The sequence below is a fragment of the Mixophyes fleayi genome, chromosome 2 (assembly GCF_038048845.1).
Source record: "Mixophyes fleayi isolate aMixFle1 chromosome 2, aMixFle1.hap1, whole genome shotgun sequence".
Taxonomy (NCBI): domain Eukaryota; kingdom Metazoa; phylum Chordata; class Amphibia; order Anura; family Limnodynastidae; genus Mixophyes; species Mixophyes fleayi.
Genome location: NC_134403.1, coordinates 291,167,104 through 291,189,265, shown reverse-complemented (window position 1 = coordinate 291,189,265; position 22,162 = coordinate 291,167,104). Strand labels below are relative to the sequence as shown.

Below are 22,162 nucleotides of genomic sequence, written 5' to 3'. Positions count from 1 at the left end.
TACTTGCAAACCCTACAGCTTCTTTCTGGAAAGTCTCTTCAGTTGCAGTCTTGGTCCTGAGTTGAACCCTCGGATACTAGAAGGCTGTGCAAAACAAATGCATCAGCTGATGCACTTCTAGTCATAAAATAGGCCATCCACAAGTCAGCAACTGCAAGTTACTGCATTTTATGGACAACTCTGACCTGTCCAGCAGCAATCTAGACAGCAAGGGTGAAGCTATCAGACAATTGCCCTAACACACTGATAAAACAACACCAGCATGTACAACTGCAACACGCACATATATTATTTGTTCGTCCCTTAAAAAAGAAACAAAAATATTCTGTAGCCAACTCCATGTCCCCTTAATAAATGTCGTTATACAGACTAGAGGCAAATAATGATTCATAACGCTAAGAGAAAACAACAAAGATGACCGACTTCAACGCAAATACATACATACATCTAAATTGCTGCTTTTGGCGCCAGACTTGTATACATTGCCAATACTTCAGTGATTGACAACGACTTTACCCAATGACGTTAGGACTACTGTGGTAAACGTCATGACCCCGCCTTACACTGAGACCAACTGGGTCCTAATTAGAAAAAAAACCAACCCAGTAAGTTGCTTAATACCCGAGGACCTCAGCAGGGAGGCTGGGATGACGTAAGTCAACAATGGTCACGTGCCTCCATGGCTGCCCCAGCAGTGGTTGAGAGGGGAAGGGCGAGGCGTGGCCATTGGCAAGGAGCGAGTGGGCGGGGCTGAGCGCGGCGGGTTGTGTGTGTGCGTGCGCGCTGCTGTGTGTATGTGAGCGAGAGAAGTGCGTGTATGATGCTGGGTGACACCACTCTAACAACTTTGTGCTAATAATCCCGGGGACTATACTAGAGGCCATTGCTCAGTGCACATAGGCAGCTCACACAGACACACAGCTGTGTATGGCCAGTGTGACTATACGCCAGAGAAGAAGCATTATGTAAAACTACACAGAAAGCACAGTGTAAACAAGACATTGATGAGAGAGTTCTCCAGCATGCGGCGCCCCGTTGTCTGTAGTTACGGCTAGTAGCTCTCTGGGGGGAGATGTGGAGGTAGACGGGAGAGTGAGCCCCGCAATAAGGCGGTGTGTTTACACGCCCGGGCACTCACACACTCACATCTGCACAGACACTCACATAAACACGCACGTTGTGTTGTCTCCGCTGGAGGAGGAGGAGGTAGCTGGAGTGCGGGTCCTCTCTCCCGCTGGTCGCCGTGTGACTGCCAGTGACGCTGCGTTTCCATGAAATCGTGCGGAGTGTCGCTCTCCGCCGCAGCTGTGCTCTCCGCTGCTGCCTCCCTCGGTGATGAGGAAAAGAAAATGGCGGCGGGAAAAGCGAGCGAGAGCGAGGAGGACTTCCCTAACCTGACAGCGGACGAGCGAGAAGCCCTGGCCGGGCTCGACAGGTTGGGGGCACCCTTTTCTACTTTTACTTTCTTCTCCTGCTCCCCTAAACCTGCCGTGTGCCCTCCTGTCCTGCCCCGTGCCCCTGCTTCATGCTGCACCCCGGCCCTGCTCCCTCTCAGCCTGTGTGTCCTACGGAGCTGCAGTGTGTCCGTGCTGATTGTGTCTGTGTCCAGTTTCTTGGTCTTTATTTTGATTTTTGTTGCCTTTTCTCCCATTTTCTCTCTGCTCCTGGATTTGGTGTCCTGCTGCAGCCGACTCTATGGATTTTTGAGGCTTCATGAAGATGGCGCCAGAGCGAAGGCCTTGCTTTCAAAGGTAAGATAAGAGGGAAGGCAGTTTGTTATTAATAATAAAGTGATCTTCTACAGATCTGACTTCTTCCTCTGTTTTGCCCTCTCGTATGTTTACTTGGTGCAGCCAAGTCCCCACTTTACCCTGTGAACATGGGGCAGATGTTGGGGTGGGATCTCCTTGTATGTACTTTGCAACTATCATGGTTACTGGAGTTTGCGTTTATCCTTTAATGCAATGTGTTTTGCATCTGATTCCTGTATTTTCAGTGCACAGCAATTCCGTCTGTTGTGTATGTTGGCCTTTGTCAGCCGATAGTGCTTTGACACAGGAGTGTTAAAGGGTGGCCGTGTATAGGGGCCTGTGTGTTTTGTTCTCTGTCCGGCCCTTTGTATAATGGCATAAAAACAATACGCCAGGAGCCATCACTTAGGGTGCATGTGGTGTGGGAGAACAGCCACTGGAGTCTGCAGACTTAGTGCATTGTGCAGGGCAGCATTGCTGGGGGAGGTCAGCATGGCCACAGTAGATCAGACTGGCTAGTAAGACGTTAACTAGTATTATCTGCTGTAGTGTATAGAGCCGATCGTAGCTGCAGCTTCCTTCATAGGGATCCTCTATTCTAATGAGCAGAGGTTAAATGTGCAGTTTATGGTTGTGTGAAAAGTGGGGTTAAACTTGTGCGTGTGATAGTTTGGGGGTCAGTGCACCCAATGGGCAGCCGGAGCTGGCTGAGAATAAGGAGGTGGGGGGTTGGGTGCTTGTCGAAATCTGCAGCAGCATTGCAAAGATTTTTTTGGGCGACGTTTCTGTGTAAGCTTTATTCTCATCCTCTTTATTTTTTTGTTGCGTCAAAGTTGTCGGTGGTTCTCAGCCGTGCTGTACATCCCCCTCTGTCATTTAGTTTTTAAGTAATGGCTGCTCCTCCCGGCCCAAGATGGCGGGACAGGGAAGAGAGAAGAGGGGAGGGGTCACCCACAATATATTGACTCTAGGTTTACAATGATGCCAAATGAGACATGTAGAAAATAAATGCATCGGAGACCCTCGATGTAGTGTAATGTGTATATAAAAAGGGCGCAGCCAGGTTTCTAGATCAGCTGCTCACTCACGACATCTGCACTGCTTGTAATCCCCATCAACCTGTAGCTGCTCATGAGTGCATGGGTGACATTGTTAGACAAAGCCCGGGACGCTGACAGCTCTGTAGCTGTATGTACGGAGAGTATATTCCAGGGTTGTATTTGCTGCGAGCTTGTGCTATTCTCTGTACTCGGGAGTTGCTGCTATAAAGTCTGTGTTTAGTTTGACACATATCTGCCCGCATAATGGCAGTAATGAGAAATGCACATGACAAACGTAGCACAAACTCTGTCGTGGCTGGAGTTTGTGTACTGTTTATTATGTTACTAAAAGTCCTGCTCATGCATATTGGTATGTCTGTTTTGTGGGAAATGATTGCCTGAGAAACAAGTATTGGTGAAATTGTCTTTTGAAATGCTTTTAAAATTGTAACAATGTCTTAAATAATTTAATTGTAGTTCACTTTTGATTTTGTTTCAATTCTTCCTTAGGGTTATTGTTTTGTAGTTTCTTTAGTTTTAATTGTGCACGTGGAAATGTGCTGCTTTTTAACACTGTTATTCTCTAATTGTCCAGTCATTTTACATCTGAATATATGCAAGATAGTTTTCTTTTTTTATTGTACTACATTGTGACTTTTTTATTTGTTATATTTCTTAAGAAGTTTTTTTTTTTTTACTGTCCTAGCAATTGATGTATTATACTTTATGTAGATAGAATGTGTTTTTCTGGTGGCTCAGATTTTAGTTTCACCTTTCGTACAATTATTTTAACAAGGTTTGGATGAAATCTATTGTAACATAAATAAACTATACTGTTTTGGGTGTCTTGAGTGGGTGCTATATTATCCAAGGAGTGGTCATTGATTTTTGTCTTTGCAGAATGTTAACACTATAAAACAAAGGGTAACAATTGTGTTTAAAAGCAATATTAATGGTTACTTTTATTAATAATTCTCAACAGCATGTATGAAAATAGTGAATACATGTCCAGCAATTCTTAACAATTTAAGTAATTGTTAATGGTGATCATTGAGTTTTTCAACCATAGAAGCTTATTGTCAGTTGTGATACAAGGACTGCAAACAAAACATTATATCAACTTTTTCATGAAATGTTAACATTGCACACCGTGGACCTATCTGTTGATGGTGGGAGTGTGTATAGCTATGATGTATATAGATACAGTAATAAGTGGTTTAAGAGGTATAGCTAAAATGCAGTTGTCATTGTTCAATTGCCTTCAGTGTGTAATATTTCATTGTAATTTACATTGAGTTCTGAGCTGATGGGGGCATATTTCTGTTATCTGCTCTTTGTTTAGACCTGCCTTTCCATTAATAGTAGACTGGGGACTGTTCAGCCCTGACATATCCCACCAGAGTCAGCAAACAGGAGCAGGTAACTGAAGTGTTTTGTAGGCTGTAATTTATCAGTTTAGTTTGTGGCAATTAGGTTCAGTATACCAGGTGCTAAAATGGATAATCTGTTATTTTTAATGCTACTTTACATATCAGTGGGTTTCTTGTACTACATTATGAAGGTTATTTTAACAAATACATTTAAGGAACGCACTTTATTTTTATTTTTTTTAAATCTATCAACCTATTTTCTACAACTGTCATTATTATAGGCTTCCCATGTTTGAGACTCAATGCAGTTCACGAGAAACCCATGCTAGTGACTGCATGTACTGGTCAGTTCAGGGAGAATAGAGTGCATCTTATAAAAGTGGATTCATGCATATACATGTTTTAGACCTGCTTGCGAAAGCCTGTAGTCTACAGGGGGCATGGTATTTAAAACAGTGACAAGAAATGTCACTTGGGATAACATGCTGTTTGTGCTGCTTTGGGCCATCATGAAAGTGCAGAACTTCATATTTATGTTATGATCCACCGCGCCGCTATGCTCCCTGGTTCTGTTTAGATAAATAGTTGGCTGGCACAAACAAATACGATAATGAACATAGATAGCCATTTACTGCTGCCCTTCACATGTATCTTCCATATCCTAAACGGCGATACAGCCCTGATCATGCATTTATTAAAGGCTGCACACAAAAAATATACCAGCAAAAGTTTTCTGTAGCACTTCTATGCTTTTTATGCATCTCTTTACACTTTTAAGATGACAAGATCTCTGTAAGGGTCATAATTTTATATAGTTATACTGTTATAAGGTATACAACTGTATTAACGTTGGTAGTTTATACACCCCCCCCCAAATAAAAGAAAATAAAAAAAAATAGAAGCCAATTTGTGTGTATGCAAGACACAGCCTCATTATCAATATGCAATAGAATTCTTAAATTGTATTTAATTTGTCATCTGACTTCCAGACTATTTTAAGCAATTTTTGCTTTGTGGTAATAAATTATTATAATTACTATTAATTGTACAGAGTATGAAGCTAATACTACGAAACTCGAGGAATGATATAATTATACAAATATAGTTCTGTTTATAGTGTCAAATAGATCTTTAATTTATTAGCATATTGATAAAGTAGCACTGCTGCTATCATTTGTTCATTTTTTCATAGCTTGCAGTATGTACGTTTCTTGGTAGTTAGTTAAATTTGTGTTGCCAAATGTTTTAAATACAGATATATTACTAGGCGAATTTGAAAGTAAATGTTTTGATACCCATTATTTCTTGATAGGGATTTGCTTTAGGAATTGTAGAAAGATAGGTTTTGTTTCTTCTCCCATGGCATCTAATCATGGATGTTCTTCTGCATGTTTATGTTTATTTTGATGTACACTTATCTTTATTTTAGCAGAAATGTAAAGTGGGATTTGTTTTTTTTTAATGTTTATAAATATAGTGTCCTCCATTCAAATTGGTGTCAGCCTTTATTGTAAAGGCGAGACTCTAGGAGTCTGTATGTTCTTTTTTGATCCCTTAAAGAGGTGATCTATACTATTTTATCTGTCCAACGATATGAATCCCATTTGGGTCCTGTGCCGTAGCTTGCGATTTCAATTACTTTCAAAGTTTAAGACACACTAATCCCATTTTTAAAGCTTTCTAATTGATTTATTTAGTAGATCGAGAACTATAGACTTCCATGATCATATAAAACAATAGCAAAAGTGGCCTGGTGGTTGCCTATGGGTTGAGGGTGGAGTCACATGTATAAGTGGGTGTGAGTGAGGCAGCATTACTGGAATATTGTGGCTAGTGGAGCTGGTAATAATTGTAAAGCGCTACGGAATTTGCTGGCGCTATATAAATAAATGATGATAATGATAAACGGGCTTAGCATGTGGGCTGTGACAGATCATTATAGTTGAATGGTTTTCACTGATTGCAGCAGGAGGGCTGTGTAGTGTGTGAGGTGATACAAATATAAGTTTGCTTTTATACGTAGGTTTTGGGTTGTCTTGTATAGCTGCATGCACTACTATTTATGCATTTCAGCAGTTTATGTTGTGTTATTGTGGTAGCGCAGTTCTGTCACAGGGAGAGAGACAACACTTTCCAGTCAGAATGTTATTCCTTTGCAGATCCTGTTTGTTTTTATAAACTGTGATACAATTCACCCCCTGTGCTAATATAATAATTGTTTCATTCCTTGAAAAAGTTTGTGCATTGAGCATTGATTGGTTCTAGCTTTCTGTTGATTTGTTTTCAGCATTGTCTAACCTCCTGAATTTCAGGTAATTCTTAAACGCCATTGTGTATGTAGTCTAATATGGGCTCATTTGGTATCTTCTGTTTGTAGGATAGTAAAAGGTTTCAGTCCATTAAAACGGATTAAGAAGAGCTATATTACCAACAGCTGTAATTATTAAAAAAAAAATATTTTTTTTTATTGTGTAATATTAAGTTTAGACTTGAGAAAGGCGACCAAGATAAGCCAGTGACGTCAATGTGGCTGGGCAATTATCTAGAAATAGTGATGGCACTTGGGGCTTCTGATACCTTACTGTTCTACACAGATTAAGATCTCATTCAATTCCCCACTCCCTTTATTTGTCCAACCAACATCTAAATGCCGCCTTATTTTATGAATGATTGTGTTTTAAGTATTCTATTATTTTATATCCAAGTATCCCAAAGTTGACCATACATGCTATGATATTGTAGCTGTTCATGGACTGTTCACCTGATATTGCAGCTCGTATATGCATCCCAAAACTACTGTAATGCAAGATCATGGTCATCTTGAACTCTGTAAGATTATTGGCCTTGCAGAAATATAGTCAGAAAATAACCGCTGTTGGCACATCCCTCCTAACGTGGAAACCTTCTACAGAATAAAGGAGAAGGCTTGTTTAATTCATTATAAATATTCTAGTGATTACATGTGTATAATTCAGCTCCGTAATATAGTCTTTAATATATGCTAATGACAGAATAGTTGCTTTACTCGTTCTTAACATTTTATGAGCAATATGGCAGGTGGATTTATTAGTGCTGTACTCTGGATAAAGTCACAAATTCATAAACACCAAAGTTATGTTCTAGGATAACCAATATAATTACAACTTGTAATATCTTTAAGCCATGTAACAATAATCTATGACAGGTTATCAAGTGGATTTGTAAGGCTAGAGGTACACACTACAGAAAATGTCTCTCGATGCAATATCTTTAACAATGTTTCTCTGGAACATAGGACAACTCACAACTTCAACAATGAGAATATACACTTAAATTTTATGCCTGGTAAATAACATTTGTACTCTAGCCTGAAATTAGGTTAAGATGAATTTTCAAAACAAATACCATTTGTGTTGACACATCTGTATAATTCTTTTTTTATATCCAGATGGAAAAGGTGCATTACTGAATGTTCAGTAAGTTAACAATGCACCATACCTATTTTATTGATGTTGCTAAACAACAGCAGCAAATTTTATGTATAAAGAGGTGAACCATTATTTGGTCGGTAATCTGACCCACTGCACTTGTTCCTCCTCGGTTTTCTGGTTTTCCCAATTATGCACATTCAATTGGGTAATGCTGCATTCGTGATATATGTGTATGTGTGTATTTTCCTACTGGAGACTGTTTTATAAAATGACTTAGATGGCTTGTGATTTATTAATTCTACAGATCTCTACAATGTGGAACGAAAAGTAAACCCTTCTGCATATTAAATGCACTTTAACCACATTTCTCTTTATTTGTCTTGTGTGCAGGAAAGTAAATGTGCAGTTACTAGCTTTTGCTTATAGTGTTGCTTTTGCTATTAAAGGTGTGTTAATTAGTAAATCTGGTATAGACATAAATAATGTAACCAAACAATTCAGGGGGTTTTCAGGAATCACAAATTCTCATAATCCACCCTAGACAGGAAATCATTTGATAAGAATTTTTCTTATACATTGAATTCCGTTTCAGTAGGTTTATTTTTTATCAGTTTACTGAGATTTATTGTTATTTGTAACACAGGTGACTTATGTTATTCTCTGGAATGTAATCATTGTGGCTGTGATATAATCTGTGAACATCTTTTATTACATACAGAAGAATTCTGTTCATTCTCATGAATCAAATTGCTGAGACCATGTATATCTGTTTGCTTGAAGATAATTTTGTTATAGTCATTACAATAGTGAGGAAGGAGTTTTTATTGTCCACCTTGACTAGAGGAAGTAAAAGTCGTAACAAGGTTTCTGCAGGTGAACCTGCGTAAGGATCATTAACGCTTGTCTAATTTTCACAATTTAATTGATTCCTTTCACTCTTGGCTCCTAGTCTTTAATATAGACAAAACTAATGTAGACTGTAGTAGCCAGGAGGAACCTTAAAGTTGCCAGAGAAGATGTGCAATCACCAACATCAATAGAAATAACCCTTTAAAGTTAGGTGTTGGCAGTAATTTTTCTTAAAATGCATTGGCTGCCTTACTCTTGAAATTATCACTGCACCGTGGTAAATTGACATTTAAGTAAGGTAAACAAAGCTTACTTTTTTACTATTTTTTTTATTATGCAGTGAAAAATAAATAGGTGAAATAACTTACATATTCAGTTGTGTTGTATTTTTCTTCTATAGTAATTTGTAATAAAAAAAATTGTTAGCACCAAGAGCTTAAATGTGACAAGATGTTTATATGAGGAGTTAAATATCTATTCACAGCTGAGCTAGAGCTGCCTGTCTCATCTCGTCTCACGTGCACAATGTTCTTGTGCTCTACATTTTTATTTTGACACTTAAAGGCGCTCTCACCTTGATCAATGAGACCCAGTTAGAGATAAAGTGCCAGTTGTTCTTATGAAACCCGGTGGCTTTAGTTTGCCGTTGAAGCTCCGTATATAAAATACTGTTTTGTGCAGTGTTTCCAATCTTCAGGTTTCTTTTGTTGCTATACTATGGATTCAGGCCACACTGCGGAATGGAAATTTTGCCAGTAAAATCTTAAAATGCCAAAAAAATATAAAAAGTTGAATAACCTTCTATTATTTGCTTTTAGTGTTTTGTTTTTTTTTTAATGTTTTTTTTTTTAAACTGCTCAAATGTATAAAAATTTTGACGCACCTAGTTGTGTTCAAACCTATTTGCGCAAGAAACCCCCAACAATTTGGTATCTGCTATAAAGGTTGTTTAAAAATCAAATTTATAAACCTAATTGCAATGTACAGTTATTACCACATCCTTCTAGAGAAAATATACGTTTTTAAAAACTTGTCCTAGTCCTCTATTGTGTTTTCTATAGGAAAGCAGGCAAGTTTGGAGGTAAGTTTATGGTGAAGGACAGGTGAACGTTTTTGTCATTATTTCAAACTCCAGATCACATGGAAACGTTTGTTGGTTTATTATGGTTTTTGGAAATATTTTGTGGTGGCCCCTCACACTGGTTAGAGACTCATGGGCTGCCTTTCTCCCTGGGTTAGGACCTAGGTGGTAATGCAGCTTTATGAATCTCATCCTGAAAAAAAGAGAGAATTCTCCAAACTTACATATTTATAAAGATTCTCACTTTTTGATATTGTGTAACACACTTGGCATTTTAGAGTAAGTTTTTTTTTTTTTTTTCTTAAAACAACCCAAAAAATTCTCAGTATATCAAATATTAAAGTTCATAAAATATCTTGCTGTTTTTATAGTACATTAATATTTCAGCTTCCAGAAACTGAGTAGCAGTGGAAAAATACCAGCAAGTGTATACCTTGTGTATTAACAGTTATTAAAACACATTAGCATGCAGTCATGTATGTTAGAGCACAGCCAATAAATGTTATTCTGCACTGTGGTATTAAAGTGCTTACTGAGGATAAATTAATGAAACAGTCTGTAGATAAGACCAGTATTTTTATAGTTGTATGCCAATTTCAATCCAATAATGTCGGTGGATTGTTTACGTTAACAGACTTTGCAATGTCATATATAACTCTGCTAATTTCTGTCTATAAAGACACAGTTACTCATTGCTATACATTTGTTTTCTTTGTTGCACCCTTATAGTATGTTTGCAAGAACTGGCAATCGCTAGGCTAATTGTCCAATCCATTAAATACATTTTAGAGAAATTATTGAATTTTTTTTTTTTCCATTTTATTTATAGTGCTGATCATAAGTCGCAGTGTTGTACAGAGAATTTGCAATTCACATCTGTCCCTCCTACAGTGGAACTGTAATGAGTCTCAAACCTCTACCACATACACACGTTACTGTCCATTTTCTCAGAAGCCAGTTAGCCCACAAGTATGTTTTTGGATTGCGGAAATCCACGTAGACATTGGAGTGACATAGAAACTCCACACAGATAGGGCCCTGGTCAGAATCGATCCATGACCCAAGAACTGTGAAGCAGCAATGCTAACCACCGTGCTGCCCTTGAGATTAATGGATAATGTTAATTTAAAAATATCAGAAATCTCAAATATCTGCTCATGCTGTGTGTCTGCTAGAATGTATATTGCCTTTCGCTAGAAAAAAAATTCTGGAATCCATTAAAATGCATAAATAGATTTACAATAAAATTGAGCTATACAGCTTCCTAAAAATTTTCTTTTGCAAACTTTGCGTGATTTCTCACTTTGTAATTCAACTAACGCAAACACTGAAAACAGGATGTAGCTATTTATCTTTTGTTTTATCTATATTTATAGACTGTTTCTCTTAGTTTTGTTTTTTCAATGTTGTCTTTATTCGAATTCCAAATTAAAATTATATGTATGTGTGAGTACATACCGTATTTTTCGCTCTATAAGACGCACCTGACCATAAGACGCGCCTAGTTTTTAGAGGAGGAAAACAGGGAAAAAAATATTCTGAATCAAATCTCAAATATTCTGAACCAAATGGCACTGCTAATATGGCTATGAGATCCATGTGTTTGAATGAATAAGTGGAAAATACCTTGGCGCTGTGAAATATATTATGAATATTTATTGAAATCAGTAAAAGGAGGTAGTTCTGGCCAGAACAGTATACCAAATTCAAAAGAGTTCAACAAAGTAAATACAGTGGGGACATAAATTCACAATTTTAACAATGCAGTTTATACAATCACAGGTGATTTCACAATAGTCCACTATATCAATGACTGATGCAAACATTTGGGTCATAGAAAAGGATAAGAAAGTCCTCCACCCATTGTAGACCCTAAATTGTAAATCCTGAGATAGATCCAAATAGTAATATAATATTCCACAATGAATGAGTGCAATGTTAATTACTGTCCGTTTCAGCAGACAGTGCGGAGTATGTAAATTCACAGTGGTGGAATAAAGTCTGTACACTTACAATTACGGAGAGGTGATCAGCTCCCGATATCTCCTGTAAATTCAAAGTCCAATGTAGTAAATACACGGATCAGCTCCGATGTCAGCTCTGGTGTAGAGGCAGATAGGTAGGAATACTGAGGCGGGTCAGAAGGTATTAGTATGCGGGTAATCCAACGCGCTCATTTTAGAACAGAACGGAAAACACGTTTTTCAGTTTGTGACCCGGAGCTGCACGCTGGCGATGGTTGTGTACATAGCTGTTGAAATTATTTTGTTGAATATTGGAGAGCTCTTCTTGGCGCTTCTCCGCAAAAGGCAACTGACTGTGACAGCCGAGGATACAAGCATATTGCTCATTGGACTGGGGATAAGCTTCCACACAGGCTGAGTCACATTCCACCTTACTTCACAACCGCTCGTTCAGCGGCACCACGTCACTAGCATGCGCACACCACTGCAGAATGGAGACATCCGCCCGGCAGCAGGACGCTGGAGCGTCCCCACGGCAACCAGGTATTAAGGATCTGTACCAGGCTTTTTTTTTAGTATTCGCTCCATAAGACGCACACACTTTTTTGGGGGGAAAAAGTGCGTCTTATGGAGCGAAAAATACGGTACATGTTTTTATAAAATATATTTTTTAAAGGAAGCATTTGTGTTTTGAATACTATAGTATAGTACATAACAATGAGTCATTTTCATCCACAACTAATTGGCCATCATCACCTGACATTTATTGCATAGGAATGATAAAAAAAAAAAAAACAAACTCGTTGCCAACCACGGCGAAATACCCCCTATTTCAGACTAGACTTACGCAGTTACAAAAATATTCCTATGATCACTATATTAAGTAATAATTGTGATACATTTATTATCACAATAAACATCTATTTAGTATCGTAACATAATGGACTGCCTATGCCACCCTGTCTGTTGTTTCTGGGAACCGGCTGGGCTTACTTTGCCACCGTTCCCTTTCGTTATCCCAAATGTGCCCTCTTTCCACAGTAGTAGGGGCTTACAAATGCTGCCACCACTTAACTCCTTACCAGCATCCAGTACTGGGTTTCTTCTGGGTAACTGACGCTGCTAATGTACCCCTTGCTGGTGTACCTGGGCTGGTACTCCTGACTCTTCTGATTGATCAGGGTTGCTGTGGATGGATGCCCTTTGGCCAATCACACTGGCCAGAGCTGCTGGGTAGTGGGCAGAGCGGTGGTACCAGAAAAGCTGGTCCAAACCTCAGTAACAGCCGGGAACGGCTTAGATATGGATCTAATCTGTAGGTTACAGGAATAGAGACAATTATGGCTAGCATGGCTCCAAGAGAGGGACCGTAGTGACTTTGAAAGAGGGATGATTGTTGCATTTGACAGGAGCTTCAGTGACCAATAGAACTCAAGTTGCTAATGTCTCATGAGCAACAGTGTTAAAGATGATGCTGTGAAGGAACTATAAGGGAAAATCATCTTCAAAAGTGGGCAGAAGCTCATACTCCAGGATGGTGATATCTGGTAATTCAAAGTGAAAAGCAAAATAAGCAAACTGCAGATCAATTGAATGTAATTTCAAACCAGTTGAAAAACTTGGGAAAACCCCACAAAGAAGGATATCACAGTTGGGTTTCAGTGCGTAAATCATTTATCACACCTATGTGTGCGAGTTCAGTAGTGTAAAGTGCACTAGTAATCGGCTACTAAACAGCGGCAGAGGTAATATAGTCAGATTAATTATTCCTCAAAATGTTTTTTGACAAATATAGAAACAAATGTCTATGGAGAATCTAAAAAACTACTTCCCTGAGAGCTTGTTTGTAATAGTGAAAGTTTTAGTAATGTTGTGTGGCACATACTGCTGGCAGGGTTTGGGTGCAGTCATTCCCTTACAAGGCAAGGTCATTGCTACCATTGATGGTATCCTGAAATCATGGCATTCCAGACCCGTGTCTAGTTAAGACTTTATGGTTCTGGAATGATGTTGCTATTGCATAAGCCCAATTTTTTTTTTTTTTTGAAGTGAGACTTATTTAGCAGCACCTAGTAAAGATCATTCCTGGAGATGAAAATGTGGGACTGAAGTGACATCATACACTTACTTCCCCAGCGCGCTCTGTTGGAATGCTCCCAGCCCAGTGATTTGACACTAGCTGCCATTGTCTAATGGTAACAACTGCGCACCCTCATATTGTCCTGTTCAGTTTCTGTTTCACTGCACAACTTGTGTGCAGAAGCCAGCACACACTACCACAACAATACTATTTTTGGGTGTGTGCCACAAACACAGCCTGCATGAGCTTGTATACTGATGTCAGCAGACAGCCAGGCTGGACATAGGAGATTAAGGTGAAGCGTATGGGAGCTGCTGTCTCTTGATCATTAGATTTTCTTACACTTTATATTGGAATTACTTCCATCTCTGCTCTCCAGCCCATTGGTTACTAGGCAAGCCCACCAGAATTTAATGGTGAAAACAGTAATTAGCATACGGGTGGGATAAACTTTGATGTGTACATGTAATGTTGGCTGGAGAACTGCAGATGAGCACAATAACATCAAACACTGGTGTGAAGCATCTCTGCCCCAGGACTCCACAAAGGAGTGACCCATATGTATATATGCAATATCTCCACTAAGATTGAAAGAAGAAGAATGCAGAAGAAGCATTGCAATAGTGTGCTAAATAGGAGTAAGGAATAAGACATAGTAGCATTTTTACAACACTGTGTTCCCATATAAATAATTTAAGAAACTTTCATTTAAAGTATATAAATTAGCTAATCAAACGCTAAAGATTTTGATGGTGTAGTTATCCCCTTTAGCTTCCAGGTTGTCAATCTGCCATCACTTGAAGTCTAGATCTGTAGAAGTTCAGGGGAAAGGCAGCTGGACTATTGTCAAGATAAACACTGCAGAATTTCGTCTCTACAGGTTTCATTATGAAGGGGTTTGTCTGGGGGTATGGACTGCACTGTTTACATCTATACCATATTAGTAGCGCATAGTAAATGGCAGGATACAATTAAACTCTTAGGTTTAAGAATTGTTCAAAAAGATGATTTTCTCCTGTTCAGTGCACTCCAAGACCCCAAAGTTACTTGAAACATTAGGTACTCTATGGTTTAAAAGCCCAGGCATGTGCCTTGCAAAACTAAGGTCTTGGACACAGAAAACTAATGATATTTGAAAAATCAAAGTAATTATTGCATGTGCAGGATTACTGCTAGATAGGAGTCCTTGAGGAAAGAAATGTTCCATGTGCGTATGTGAAAGAAAAATTATGCACATTATACGCTGGACAGAAAAATTGAAGATAGACTTTATGTGCTTTTGTTTCATGTATACACATTTAATGTTTCTATTCCACAATGACTCGTGTATCTAGTGCTGATAATGTGCATCTGTATTTGCTTTGATTTTCCATTTCTGGTTATTGTGTTTTGTAGTTTTACAGTACATAGTGTGTTTTGTAGTTTTACACTATCCCTATTGCTTCTTTTATTTGGTGCACTGTTGCATGTTCACTTTCACCATCATTGCCTACAGACCAGAAATTTAGGGAGATTGATAATGACCTTATTCATACATATTTATTACTGATGATTTATTCCGTTTTATTACCTTAGATGTTTGCATCTAAGATACTCAAATACACTTTTATATGCATACATAACCCTGATAACTTTGACATTTTATCTTCAACTTGGTTATAATATACAGCTGGATTAACTTTGCATAGTGATTGAATGGGTACAGTATTTCTTTATCTCTTGTTTATATTCAGTTATATTGTACATTTACATTTTTTCGCCAGATTAAGCAAATCTGACATGCAACAAATGGTCTCAAACACTGCATCGTTCTGACTGGTTTGCCTTAAATTTATTTATATCAATCTATAATTGTAAAAGTATGCTTTTATTTTATTTTTTTCTAGCCTGTTTGTTAAAACAAAAGTTAATTTTTGATCCATGTGAACATATGACTGCTATTGTATGTGGGAATGATGCGGCTTTGTATTATGTGAAGTTCTTTTGTAAACTGAAGCAATATGACTGTTAAAGTTTGCAGACTGGTCAAATTAAAGATTTTTCAAGTAAACTATAAAGTTATTTTTACCATAGCTATTCTTGTAAGAGCTGATTTAGTTTGGCATTAAGTCTTTGAAAAAAAAACCCAAAAAACAGAAATCTATACAAAATTTGGCTTGAGACACTATAGAGTACAGTGTTTAAACAGGTTAAAATGAAACTATTGTTATGGCCAGGAAATATATGAATTGGGTTTACCTGACAAATGGGAATCTATTGCAAACATCAGTAATGTTATGCTAGAGCTCTGTTACTAATATTTCAGTCAAGTGACTTGGGTGTGTGGAAAAAATGCAATGTGCATTAAAAAAAACAGTTTCGACTCAGATCTTTATGTACGTGATTATAATGCTTACCCCAATACTATTTTAATTAATAATATAGAAGATCATGCTGTGAATATTAAAATCTTAAACCAATGATTGAATACAGCAATACACTTCCTTTTAGTCATCCAAATGGTGATGAAATCTATAGGATCAATGACTACTGGGGTTTTGCATGCTGTACATATATATCTATGCATGTGTGTGTGTGTATGTGTATGTGTGTATATATATATATATATATATATATATATATGTATGTATGTATGTATGTATGTATATATGTGTGTGTGTGTGTGTGTTTTAATGTGTGTGTATATGAGACGTGTTGCCTCACAATCTTGTGTGAATCTCAAAGACAGGGAGACCATGGGACCAGGGACTTTTTGGTGATATTGCAAAGGGCATCTGCCCAAGACCCACCAGTACATAGAGCTAAATATTCAATTTCACTGTAATGAAGCGGTCTAAGAGTCCTGTCTCAATTTAGCTAAACAATATCCAATTTTTAATAAGGCACACCGTCGTCCTAATTATGCCATCATCTATTTATATAGCGCCACTAATTCTGTAGCGCTGTACAGAGATCTCATTCACATCAGTCCCTGCCCCATTGGAGCTTACAATCTAAATACCCTAACATACACACAAACAGAGGCTGAGACACTAAGAGCAATTTAATAGCAGCCAATTAACCTACCAGTATGTTTTTGGAGTGTGGGAGCAAATTGGAGCACCCAGAGGAAACCCACGCAAACACGGGGAGAACATACAAACTCCACACAGATAGGGCCATGGTCGGGAATCGAACTCAAGACCCCAGGGCTGTATGGTAGAAGTGCTAACCACTAAGCCACCGTGCTGCCCACCGAAATATTTTACAGTGTGCAGCACACCTTGGTACATGGCCCAACAAATCAATCTATTTTCTTGTCTTATACATAAGGTATACCCAATGCTAAACAAACTATTTATGACAGTTGAGTTGTGTCCCTGTTAACTAATTGCAAATATCTTCACTTCTGACGGTTTCTGAAATGTTTACAAATACACGTTTGAATGATGCTAGTAGTTAAAAAAAACATGAACTGCATTTTATGTTTAGAAATCCTAAAAGTAGGAATGAAGAGCATTCACCATTTCAAACTATTTTGAATGAAACACATGAATACTTTGCAGTGTCTCAAAGTTGTAATTAGTTTTTGTTGCGCCCAGGCTGATGCATTGTCTTTGTAGGGAAAAGTTGAACTCTTAATAACCCAGCCGGCTAAAAGCTTTCTTTAAAACTGTCATAAAATTGGGAGGTCGTCATGTGGATTTTGGAAGCATGCCTGGAAATAGTAGCAATGCCAACTTCTGGTGCTTGACTTATTTTATGGTGGTTGTTTTTTGTTTTGATTTTTTTTTTTGTAGTGTTTTTAAAAAGAAAAGTTGCATTCTTTTAAAACCTTCAATTGATAGAATGCACATTTTTAATATTGACAAGTTTAAATATAATCAGTTTCACTTAATTACATTGTTATTTACATTTTTGTGTTTTGCTCTGCTCTTTTTTTGTTTTTTGTTTCAAGTGGTCTTCTCTCCATTATATATGAAGACTGGACAGATTTTTGCTTTTTAAGGATATCTAAAACTGGCAAAGTATGGTCTTTCCAAGTCGTCAGGCTGCCGTAGAGACAACTAGGGATTGTTTGTGTATCACAGTTAAAAAAAAAAAAATACAATGTTTTGAGACGTAAAAGTGATATAAAAAAAAAAAGACAATCTCATCTATTACAGGTGTGCTAGTTCTGGTAAAGGTAAAATATTTGTCTCTATCAGTCACCGTTTGACTTATTGCGCCTAATTTGACACGGTCGCTCCTGTTATCACTGCTTGGCCAAACCAGTCAGTCAGTAAGTGTCAACTGTGCATTGACCTAGTGCCCACAGTTGTAGGAGGGTAAAGCCACTGCCAGGATTATTCACTGGTACCTGGAAGTGCTTAATTTCTGGATGGTGTGTGTATCTGCTGTAGCACCTCTTTACTGGTTGTCCTTACTGAATATTCTTGACCCCTTACTTTGCGGCTGGGCTGCCGGCAGTGCTCAGAGGCAGGACAGCTGGGAAACTGATTAAAGTGTGTGTGTTTATGACTCCAATGCTGTGAGGCAGAAATGCTAATCACTAAGCCACCATGCATTTTCCTTAACCAATACAAGTTGATACTCTAATGATTAGAGTCTAATCGATGCATCAGGATCAGACTGGATCAGTCACCTAAATTGTACATTGTCTTTAGCGGTGGGGAACGGGGGTTGGGTGGGTGCTTCACCCCATGTATGTGCTGGGGGATTTTATATATAATAATATATATATATATATATATATATATATATATATATATATATATATATATATATATAATCACTCGTCCAGACTGACTAGAGTCCCTGGGCTTTGTCCCCATGGTGTTTAAGCACCACCTCTAAGCTGAAATTATCTCCAGGAGGCTAGAAGACATATCCTGGGGTGAAAAGTTTTTCAGTTGCTGCATGAGCTTTAGTGCAACGGTGTCCAACCTGTGGTTCTAGAGCCACATGCGGCTCTTTGAGCTATGAAATGTGGTTCTTGGACGGAAGCATCATTGAATTAGTGTTTCAGGCGCCGGCAGATTTTAAAACATTCAGCTGCTCGAGTGACCTAGAACAGACACGTCTTGTGAGGAAAGAGTGTAGTGGGCTTTTCCTCCTTCATCTGCATGGGCTCCAGCAGCTAAGGGTGGGAAGTGGGAGAGGACCATGTAAGAGGCAGTTGAAATCTGATGGCATCTGAAGAGGCTAATGGGCATGTAAAGAGATGATGGCATTTGGGGAGATCTGATGGACATGTAAGGGACATGTGGGGAGGTCTGATGGCATGCAGACAGGCTTATGGACGTGTAAAGGTCTGGTGGCATGTAGTGAAATATGGTGGCAGATGGGGAGTATATATTTGGATGTGGAAAGGTATAATGGCATGTAGTGAGGTCTGATGGCAATTAAGGGCATGTGGTGAGATTAGGTGGCATGTGTTGAAGCCGATGGGCATGAAAATGGCATGTGGGGAAGTGTGATGGCATGGGGGAGTTGTGATGGTCGTTTAAGGTACATGTGGAGAGATCTGATGAGCATTTGGAGATGTCTGATGGGCATGAGGGAATATCTGATGAACATTTCTGGGGAAAGTTGGTAGATTGGCATGTGGAGAGGATGATGTGCATGTAAAGGGCATATGGGGAGATCTGATGGCATGTGGGGAGATCCGATAGGCATGTAAAGAGGTCTGAGGGATTGTAGATACAGTAGCAGTGTGAGCTACTGTGAAAAGACTATTAGTAGCCCTTTGAATTATCCTCCTCTGGACAGTAGCAAGATACGAGCTGTGCAGTGTAGAGCTAGTGTTGATTTTCTGATTATTCTGAACATTTTTGCAATGTTGGATTTTTCCTTTTTCACTTGGCAAAATATTGTAATTTTTTTTTTAGATTTTCAATGTATTTGTGTAAGGTATGTGTGCGCATATTTATACTGGGTATATGTATATGCACACATGCATAAATTATAAAGTTGGCTCTTTACGGTACCAATAGATATTTTTTTTTTGTCTCTGGTTGACCACACCCGCTCTAAGGTGTCGTTTTGGCTTCTGATCTGGATATATATCTCTCTACTAATACCAAGACACCTAATATACAATAAATCATTTCCGTCGGTGTTTGAAGGAAGCATGAACAGGGACCCAGGAACTCTAGCTGTCTCTAATTGATGTGTAAAGTAAATCCAATAAAATGGGAAATAAAGGTGGCTAGAAACTAGTATATATTTTATCTTCTTATTAGAAGGCTTGTTTTTTTTCTCTACAGGCAAAATATAAACCACTCTGAGCACTCCTAGTATGTTTGCCTAAGATGTATGTCTGTCTGGATTGTCATCCAAACAATCCAAAAACATATATAGCAACAAGAAAAAAGATAAAAACACCTATAGGGCGCTATTCTAAACAATATAAGATTATTTAAAATTCATAAATATAGACATGTACAAAGTTTATATAAATTCATAAACCTATACAATAGTCCCAGTCATTAGTGTGAATTTTAAATGGGAACTTTCAATGATGTATTTAGTCTCTCATACGAAGGAAGAATTCCTTGTATACAAGATGTTGTATCTTTTTCAGTTCATCCAGTCTCCCAATAGAGATGCCTTAAAGAGATCGCTGATGGTTAGAGCTTTCAAAAAACTTTCTTCTGGATCTCTTTGGGTTTATGCTGCAGACTCCCAAGGTGAGTGGCGGCCAGGTCATCAGACAAGAGATACAGCGCCTCTATCTGCGCAAGCATCTCTAGTGGGAGACTTTATGAATTTTAAGTCTTATATTGTTAGAATAGTGTATAGCGCCTATAGGTGTGTTTGTCTTATTTCTTTTTTTTTTTTTTGCGGTGTATAAATGAACTAGTGACATGATATCGAATTTTTTTATGTGCATTATTTATTTTTTATTCAAAAAATCAATAGGGTCTTCAGAATTTTTTGAGCCTAAAGCATTATTAGGGGGGGTATTCAATTGCTAGCGAGTTTGTAATTTCGAAGCGCGTTAAGTCTTTTTTTTTTTTCTTATTTTCGAGCGTGGAAACTTCTCCCGCAATTCAAATCATTTTTTTTTTTTTTTTTTTTTTTACCGAAACGGTCTTAATCGCGCTCCAAACGTTTGTCAATGTTAAAGTATAGGCTGGATGCGAACCCTCAGCGGAAAAAGCTATTCAATTTTTTTTTACCGCTGTGGGTGAAACAGGCAAATCTGCAGTTTCATCTCGCACCTCCTTGGCCTGCTCAATGAAAAAAAAAATTTTTTAAATTAAGAAAAATATGCATTAAACTGAAAAAAATAGGTGTAAAGGTTCATTAAAATAACCTGAAAAGTACTATTTTTTTAAAAAAAAATAACAGTGTAATAATTAATACCTTTTTCAAAGTTCCCCCTTTAAAAAAAATCCATTAGTGGTGCATGTATTTAAACTTTATTTATTTTCTTTTTAGGGGGGGGGGGGGGGGGTTGGTTGTGCCTGACCTCAGTCAGCTCTCAAAATTGTGAAAAGTAGCATGTTATTTATTTATTTTTTAAAACCAAAAGCGTTTGCTCCCCACTCTATTTAGTCTTAACCCTAGTGCTGGCAGGCTATTGCTGTGTGTGTTAAAATCTTTGAAAATGTTGGCGTAGGGTTCCCCCTATTTTAATTGAACCAGCACTAGGCAAACCAGCCGGGGTGATAGGCACTATAACAGGGGGGGGGGAAACGCAGTTTGGGTCCCATGGCCATAATGACTAAACACCCACAGACTGTTCAGCGCTGGCCTGGATTCCCTAGGGAGTGTGGCCCGCTGAAAAATGTAAGCGGGTCACCCCCCTAGGGACACCCCAGCCCAGTGCCGATAGCACTAGGGCTCTTCCTACTACCCCTGGGCTGTGGGTAGTAGGGTAATGGGGATTTTGTATAAAAAAAAAGCAAAACACAATTTTGATTTGTGGAACTACATGTCCCAGCCAGCCATGTTGGCCTAAATAGTGTGGGCATGCTGCTGCTTGTCTAACTACAAGCACCAGCGTACCCCAGGGCATGTTGGCACTTGTAGAACCCACAAGTGCCAACATGCTCTTACACTCACGGCTGGCTGTGATCTGTAGTTCCACAAAGCAAAATGTTAAATAAAAGCACAACACCCTCATTCCAACCACAAATCTTTATTAAAAATACTAAAACCCCAAGAAATACAGTAAACACCCTCATGTACAACCATAGATTTTAATTAAAAACAAAAAAAAACCAAAATACTCACCATGGACGAAATCCTCAGTTTTATGATGCTTTACTTACACACACTCATTTACGCAAAGTCCCCAACAAATATTTTTACCTTCGAAGAAAGGTCCAGCTTGCCCACTGTCCCACAAATATTTGTACCTTCCAAATGTCCATTGCTTGGCCAGTGTTCAAGAAATGTTTGTAAATGGGAAAAAATTTTCCTGCTTGTAAAAATCTTTAAATCTGGTGTCCAGAGGGGGGAGGGGGGGGGGGCATTGTAGCTTGCAGTGTGGGGGCCCATTCTCTTGTGCAGTGCTGGGGCCCTTCTTGATTGCAGTGTAGGGGCCCAATCTCCTTTGCAGTGCTGGGGACCCTTCTTGATTGCGTTAATTTGCATTCATTTTTTTATACTAAAATGACTGTCTTAA

General features: G+C 38.4%; 1 protein-coding gene across 1 annotated transcript in view; it reads left to right on the top strand.

Annotated features, from left to right (window-relative positions):
• Positions 1–765: 765 nt before the first annotated feature.
• Positions 766–22,162, top strand: part of KDM6A (lysine demethylase 6A) — a 113,673-nt gene continuing 92,276 nt past the window's right edge. The window contains exons 1-2 of the mRNA XM_075196383.1: positions 766–1,435; positions 1,688–1,751. Coding sequence (XP_075052484.1) covers positions 1,272–1,435; positions 1,688–1,751 — 228 coding nt within the window. The 5' untranslated portion in view covers positions 766–1,271. The remainder of the gene's footprint in view (positions 1,436–1,687; positions 1,752–22,162) is intronic.